The sequence below is a fragment of the Leptonychotes weddellii genome, unplaced genomic scaffold (assembly GCF_054177405.1).
Source record: "Leptonychotes weddellii isolate Sample4059 unplaced genomic scaffold, ASM5417740v2 HiC_scaffold_11185, whole genome shotgun sequence".
Classification (NCBI taxonomy): Eukaryota; Metazoa; Chordata; class Mammalia; order Carnivora; family Phocidae; genus Leptonychotes; species Leptonychotes weddellii.
In genome coordinates this window covers 1-6,971 of record NW_027689369.1, presented here as the reverse complement: position 1 = coordinate 6,971, position 6,971 = coordinate 1, and the positions used below count along the sequence as shown (strand labels likewise).

Sequence of the window (6,971 nt, the reverse complement as noted above, 5' to 3'; positions counted from 1 at the left end):
AAACAGCCCTGCACGGCCGATGGCATCGCCAGGACTCTTCCCACGGGGGGGGGGGGGGGGGGTGGCGGGCAGGCGGGAGGCAGACGCCCGGCTCACACCCGGACCCCACTGCCCACGGCTACGTCCTCTTCCTGTCAAGCTACTGGGGGTCTGCTATGTCCCCAGGCCCCTCACCTCTCCCACTCCTTCCCTTCTCGGTCCGTGTGCCACAGCCCTGTTCTCAGCAAGACCGTTAAAAGACAAAGCATGTGGACCCTAGCGACCCAGGAACATCGACCCAGAGCTCCGGCCACGTTCTGGAATGGCACCTGCCCCGCGGCCTCCTGCCCTTGGCCGTGAGCACGATGGCCCACCGAAGGGCAGGTGGGCGGACGGCACCGACAAGCACGGCCGCCGCCGCCCCGCGGCCTCAGGACGAGGAGTCTCTTACCCATCCGGACTGGGAGCGGGCAGAGGGCAAGGAGCACCCCAGCCGCCAGCCCGGCGTCCGCGCACCACTCACCGCACAGCAGACCCTCCTGCGCAATCAGCATGCGGGCGAAGGCGAAGGACTCCTCATCGTTGCTCTTGAACCACTTGTCCACCACCTGCAGCAGGACCCCCACCGAAGGCTCTGGAGGGGCTCGGGCCCTTGTGAGGTGGGGGCGCGGCCCACTGCCCGTGTGCACGACCTCACAGATGCCCTTGCCTTGGTCCAGGAGGCCGTGACCTTCAACGGACATGGCCTGGCCCCACGTGTGGGAAGCGATTCTCACGTGTAAAACCTAGAACTTTCTCCCTCTCCCTGGTCTGACACATTCTGCCTCTGGCAGCTAAAATCGCCCTCCAGGCCCCACTGCATCACAGTATGTCCCCCCAAGGTCCACTCCAGACCCCTCTGACGGATGCTCCCCCTAAAGAGCCTTGTCTGGGGTCCTTCTCATTCACCTCGCTCACCTGCCCTAAGCACCTGGAGCTCCCTCTCTCTGCGGGGGCCTGATGTGCACACAAAGCTGGATCTGTGCCACTGGCCACGTCCACGTCTTTGCCCAGCAAGGCCACGGCACACACTTGATAAGGTGCCACCGGTTACCTAGCCTTGACCGCCAGGGCCGCGCTTCGCCCACCTGCGTGCGCCGTGCTCACTTCTCTGCTCCCCCTCCGGAGAAAGCCGGTTCGAGGGTGCATGTCCACGGAGGGCTGGAACCCCTCGCAGGGGAAGTGGCCTGGCTCTACCTACCGACCGGTCCAGCACCGTGGGGATGAAGTCATAGCCGATCCCCTCCACCTCGTACATCATCTGCTCCGTCTGGTTCAGCTCCTCGGGCTCTGCAAGGATGGAGCCCTCGGGATCCACCCCGATGATCTGCAGAGGGGACAGCATTAGGACTGGAGCTGGGCAGAAGTCTCATCTGGCCACGCCTGGCTTTCATCGAGGTGGCCAATCCCGCCCTTAGCAAGCTCCTGATAAAGATGAGCCCCTGGGGCGTGCGCCTCATTCCCAGGCCTCAGGCCAAACTGGAAACCCAGGAACCCAGGCCCCAAGTTGGGGAGATTCCAAGGTAAACGTTCACCCGGGGGCTCTCAGAGGGGACGGCATGTGGTTGGGGGGGAGCCTCCCAGGGGAGGACCTGGTGAGCAGGGCACCCCAGGAAAAGCCCTGACTGCCCCTATGGGGACAGCTGGAGCCTGTGGGGACAGAGGGCAGAGAAATGGACCACCAGCTGGATGTTTGTACAAGCCCCTCCCCAGGTCCAGGCTTAACTCCAAATCCAGATGCCTTCTCAGATGGGGCACATGTGGGACCCGAGTCTAAGAGCTTCGAGCTTCTGGAACAATCCTTGGAGGCCTCCCAAGCCAACTGTCCCACCCCCAGAGCATCTGGGCTTGCCACTCCCAGACCAGTACAGACACACACATTGCCCTGGACACAAGGCCGTAAGCAGAAATGTCGGGAACTTTCAGCTCTACAGCAGAGGCCACTCTGGGGGCCTGACGCCCAGAAGCTGGACGATTCCGCCCCCAAGTGCAGGTGAGGCCGCAGGGGAGAGACGCACACACGTCAGGGCCTGGTCTCTGGGCAGGGCTGATGCCCGTGTGCCTCCACCACCCGCCCGTCCGCAGCCCCCGGGTCACTCACTTTGCACCCGGGGCATTTCTCCTTCAGCTTCCTGGCGATGCCCGTGATGGTGCCCCCCGTGCCTGCCGAAGCCACCAGCATGTCCAGCTTCCCTGGTGGCAGAAGCTGCGTCAGGGATCCTCAGGCCCTAACCCAGCCGGCCCACCCCCCCACCTTTTTTTAAGATCTTACTTATCTACTTGAAAGAGAGAATGATCGAGCGTGCACACGTGCAAGAGCAGGGGAGGAACAGAGGGACAAGCAGGTTCCCACTGAGCGGGGAGCCTGATGTGGGGCTCGATCCCAGGACCTGAGCCGAAGGCAGACGCTTCACCAACTGGGCCACCCAGGCGCCCCCTCGCCCCACGCTTACTAACAAGTGAAAACATAACCAAAATGATGGCTGGTTATGGAAAAGGTCCAGAGAAACTATTCTCGTGTTTCAACAGCCTTTCATTACAGTGCTAGATCTTAAACAGCATTCACAGCGAGTGACGCAGGGGGCATTTCAATCTTGCTGATGGATACACGGCCACGGAAATCGCGATCTGGCGTGTGTCCCTCCACGCCGTCTGGAGGCTGCCCCTAGGGTGTCAGGTTTGGGACGTGACTAAGGGAAGTGAATTATAAAGGAGACAGAAGAAATCACTCGGGCTTGGCTCAAACATCACCCGGCTCTCACCCTGCCGAGGGGCCAGCTCAGACAGCCCACAGACAAGTCCGTGCGGGCACGCGTGCCAAGGCAGAGGCTGGTTTTTGCCAAATGAGAGAATTCTCACACATAAAACCTGGGTGAGCAAATGCTTGGAGCTCGCTGCCCAGCTCCTGGGCTCCAGATTCCAAGCAGGAAGCCAATGGGGCCCATCGCCCGGCACCTTCTCCCTCAAGTCTCTTCGGGAAATAGCCCAGTAGCAAACACCACCACAACCCCTCCGGGCCTTGGCTCTGAACGTGTAGAAAGGCTCCAAGGAAGCTCATGTCCGTACAGAAAGTAAACCAACCACAGGTGCCACCACCCGGTTCAGATTGGGGCTCGATGCCAAGTGCCCTTCCACAGCGTGAAGCCCAGGGACACATCCAGCACCAGCCTGGGACACACGCGCTCCCTGCACTCAGAAGCCCCTGCAGGTCTGGAGGACACACTGCTGGGCATACAAACAGGACTACATACGTCTGGTGTTAGAGGAGAGGCAAAGGCAAAGTCTGAAAAAGCACAATGGAGAGAGAAGACCTCTCTGGGGAGATGCTCTGGAGAGGATGTCACAGAGAGGGGACATTTGAGCTGGGTTTTGAAGGATGAATAGGAGTTTACCAAGGAGCGGGTAAGTGACTCGTACACTGCCAGGCAAGCAGGGGGAGATGCCGTCGAGACAGACGGAGGGGAGGACGGAAGTACACACCCTCACACTGCTGCAGGATCTCCTCGGCGGTGGTGTCGTAGTGAGCGAGGGGGTTGCTCGCGTTGCGGTACTGCGTGGGAAGATGGCGAGGTCAGACACCCAGAAGGGGTAACAGCCACAGGGCAGGAGCACACAGCTCAGCCAGAGAGGAGCCACCAGCATGTCGGGTGAGAGTGGCCAACGGCATGGGCAGTTTTAGGAACCTCAACAGGTACAAAGCAGTAAATCCAGCTCTCCAGAAGATGCGCTTTCTGAATTAACCCAGAAGTGAAGTGAGGCAGACAGTTTCCGGTAGAAAGGTTTTTGTGCGTTTTACACCGACAGAGCGCTTCCAGGGTCCACGGCGCAGGCCGTTCCAGCCCAGGCCGAGCCCTCCAAAGCCGGCACGGAGAGCAGAGAGCCACCCGCCACAGGGCCTGACCAGGCCGGAGACGCCGCTGCCCGCGGGCCCCTCTGTGGCCCCCACCCCGACAGAGGTCCCCACCCCCGAGTGCACGCCTGCTCCCAGACCCCGGCCTCACCTGGTCCAGGATGTGAGAATTGGGGATCTCGTTTCGCAGCCTCCACGCCACCCCCACGTGCGACTCGGGGGAGTCAAATCTGGCAGTGGTGGGTGTCCTCACGATCTCTGCCCCCAGGGCCCGCAGCACATCCACCTGCGGAGGAACAGGAGGCCTGCGTCTCCCCGCTGGCCTGGTGTGCAGGGGCGGCCCCGGGAGAGGACCCCTGCCCCCACCTTCTCAGTGCTCATCTTCTCCGGCATCACGATGACGCAGCGGTAACCCTTCACGGCGGCAGCCAGGGCCAGCCCGATCCCTGGGGACAGTGGCGGGGTGAGAGGCGGCCGCGGCGCCCCCCCCAGGCCCCTCCCCGCAGCCAGGAAGGCCCAGGGAGACGGCACCCCGGGTTCCAAAAGGGCCTGATGTCAGCCCCTTCTGCCTCGGAGCGAAGGAGTCAGGGCAGAGAACGCCAGAGGTAGAAAGGCAAAGGTGAACGTGCCCACCCAGAAGCAACATGACGCCCGGCGCCTCCCGCTTGTCCTGGGCCCCCGCCCCCAGCCCCACCCTGGACGCGTGCATCAGGTGCTGAGCAAACGGCCAAGGGAAGAGGCCTGCCAGACAGGCTGCAAGCAGCTGCAGCACGCCCCAGGCCAGGGGACCCTCCTGGCCTGTCCCAACAGCCACCTGTGTTCCCGGACGTCGGCTCAATGATGGTGTCCCCGGGCTTCAGCGTCCCAGCCCGCTCGGCGTCCTCAATCATCCGCAGGCTGATGCGGTCCTTCACACTCCCGCCCGCATTGAAGAACTCGCACTTGGCCACTGGGAGCCGAGGATGAATCACGAGAGAAGGCCCCTGCCCCCTAACCGATCCCTGCTGCGCCCCCCCACCCTTACTCTGATACAGGCAGGATGTGGGGACAGACACGGTCTTTGCTGGTTCTGCAAACCAGCCCCTCTCCGTTCCCACCTCCCGCTGGGCCGGATACGGTCTCGGACATCCTCTGCCAGCTCGTTTCCTGGCCCCTCTGCCCCCCACGAGGGGCCCGGGGGGCCACCCCACATCCCCGGGCCCACCGAGCCACCGGGCCAAGCACCGGACAGAGGGCGCCAGGTACTCACACAGCTCACACTGCAGGCCAAACTTCTTCCCAATCTTGTTGATTCGCACCATGGGGGTGTCCCCAATTTTCTTCAGGATATCTGGCAAGATTTTGGGGGATTTTGCCCTAAAACAGAGGAGTCCATGATTATTCAGACTTGGCAGTCCAGCACGTTGTTTTAATCAAGAAGCAAATCAAAGAACTGGCTTTACTGGGATCTGGGTGATGGCACAGATCTACGGTCACAGGCACATTCACACACGCGTGTGCACACACGCCACGTGAGGACGCGTGGGAGCCGACGGAAGCGAACCCCGCCGGTAGCTCAGCTAAGGTCGGCTGTGCCAAGGTCGTGTCCAGGGCGGTGGGCGTCACAGGGCGGCTGGGCGCAGGGACTCAGGACCCCTCTGTGTCGTTTCTGCAACTTCTTGTGTTATTTCCAAATAAGAAGGTTGAAGTAACAGCACTAAGTTCGACAGGTCCTGGTCCATCTGTTCAGAAAGTCTTTTCCGGGGACCCTCACTTCCATCCCTCTCTCACTCCGACCCCTAGGATTCCTCCTTTTCTTTTCCTTGATGAACAAATTGGTGCCAACCCCAGAGCCCCAGACCCCCCAGGCCGCCTGTTTGCCCACCAGGCCGGGGACGGCGGCTGCCAAGGGTGCGGGCCGGACATCTGGCGTCGTTCAGAAAATGTCGGGCCCAGGTGGTGTGAAGCACCACGCTCCCAACAAAACCACAAAGACCTTCGGGGAGTCCCTGGAGCCCCTGGGGTCAAGGTCAGGATGAATTCCCAGGCGGCCCTCCAGCTCAGTGTGGGTTTCCATATCATGGACCCACAGTCTCCCTTCACACTCGAGTGACTGGCTCCCTCTCCCCATTCTTCCACCTGGTGACAGGTGACAGGCGGGTGTGGACAGCCCGGCTGGCGTGCGTGCAAACCATGATAGATGCATTTCCTGAAGGGCCCCCATGAAGTTTCCTCCATCTTTACCCTCGGGGACTGATGCCAATTCCACACCCTCCTCCTGTCTGCACCACGGATGGGCTCACCGAATATTCGCTTGGCAATATGCACCACTGACCTGAGTTCCGAGAAATGCAATCACTTCCCACAGCCTTGGCTTTCTAACATACATCCCAGGGTTCTCAGACTCCGGCGAGCCCACTGCTCCAGGAATCTGGCCCCACGCCCAGCCCCAGCAGGCCCAGCTTCCCAGGGGGCCCGGAGGCGCTAAGGAGGAGCATCCCACGCCGGGGGCCCAAACAGGCCTCCAGGCGGACAAGCTGGAACCCAACCTCCAACTGCAGCCTTCCAAGAGGCTCAGGGGGACACCCCGGGCAGGCCGGAGGCAAGCCCAGCAGAGAGGTACCTCACAGATGCTGGGCTGAAGGGAAAGCCTGGCTGGGGGCCAACGGCTCCTGACGTCAGCCTTGGAGGGAGGCCAGGCCCTCAGGGTGAGGCTGGGGGTTGATTCATTAACTAGTCAAAGGGACAGAGCTCAACAGCGACCCCTGAATCTTCTTGGCCCAGCAGGGGCTAAGGAGGGCAAGGAGGATGAGCCTCCTTCCCCCCAGCTTACACGGGAACCAGGACCGGGTACAGAATTGAGCAGAGACGAGCCTGGAGGCCTTCGGGAGGGCAATCCCACCGCATCTTTAAGCGGGCTAATTAGGCCAGTGTGTGAGGTGCAGGTGTAACCAGGACCCAGGTAAGAGAGCATCCTTTCCACCCCAGGCTTTCCGAGCGAGAGCTCAGGAGCCCTCAGGAACCCCGGTCTCTCTCTGCTGCCCCCCGCCCCCGCCCCCACCCCGCAGCAACCACACCCCAGCCTCACACGGCCCTTCTGCCCCCGCTCGGCTTTGCTTGGGAA

At 61.8% G+C, this 6,971-nt stretch overlaps 1 protein-coding gene across 2 annotated transcripts; it reads right to left on the bottom strand.

Annotated features, from left to right (window-relative positions):
• Nucleotides 1-8: 8 nt before the first annotated feature.
• On the bottom strand, nt 9-5,584 carry LOC102749825 (cystathionine beta-synthase). 2 transcript variants are annotated; one of them, XM_081809588.1, is made up of 8 exons: nt 5,118-5,584; nt 4,683-4,817; nt 4,235-4,314; nt 4,020-4,154; nt 3,436-3,568; nt 2,120-2,211; nt 1,220-1,345; nt 9-587 (listed from the first exon to the last, which is right to left on the bottom strand). In XM_081809588.1, exons 1-8 carry the CDS (start codon nt 5,167-5,169, stop codon nt 171-173), a joined length of 1,170 nt encoding a protein of 389 aa, XP_081665714.1. In that variant the 5' UTR covers nt 5,170-5,584; the 3' UTR covers nt 9-170. The 2 variants fall into 2 exon arrangements, with proteins under 2 accessions (XP_081665714.1, XP_081665715.1); XM_081809589.1 differs by having other exon boundaries at nt 14-587; nt 3,499-3,568; nt 5,118-5,463.
• Between the last annotated feature and the right edge of the window lie 1,387 nt (nt 5,585-6,971).

Excerpts from the sequence above, each read along its gene's own strand:
- LOC102749825 (XM_081809588.1), bottom strand. The coding sequence starts at position 5,169 with ATGGTGCGAATCAACAAGATTGGGAAGAAGTTTGGCCTGCAGTGTGAG. Across the intron at positions 4,818-5,117 it reads TGGCCTGCAGTGTGAGCTGT|TGGCCAAGTGCGAGTTCTTC; the intron begins GTGAGTACCTGG and ends CTCGGCTCCCAG. Across the intron at positions 4,315-4,682 it reads GCCGACGTCCGGGAACACAG|GGATCGGGCTGGCCCTGGCT; the intron begins GTGGCTGTTGGG and ends CACTGTCCCCAG.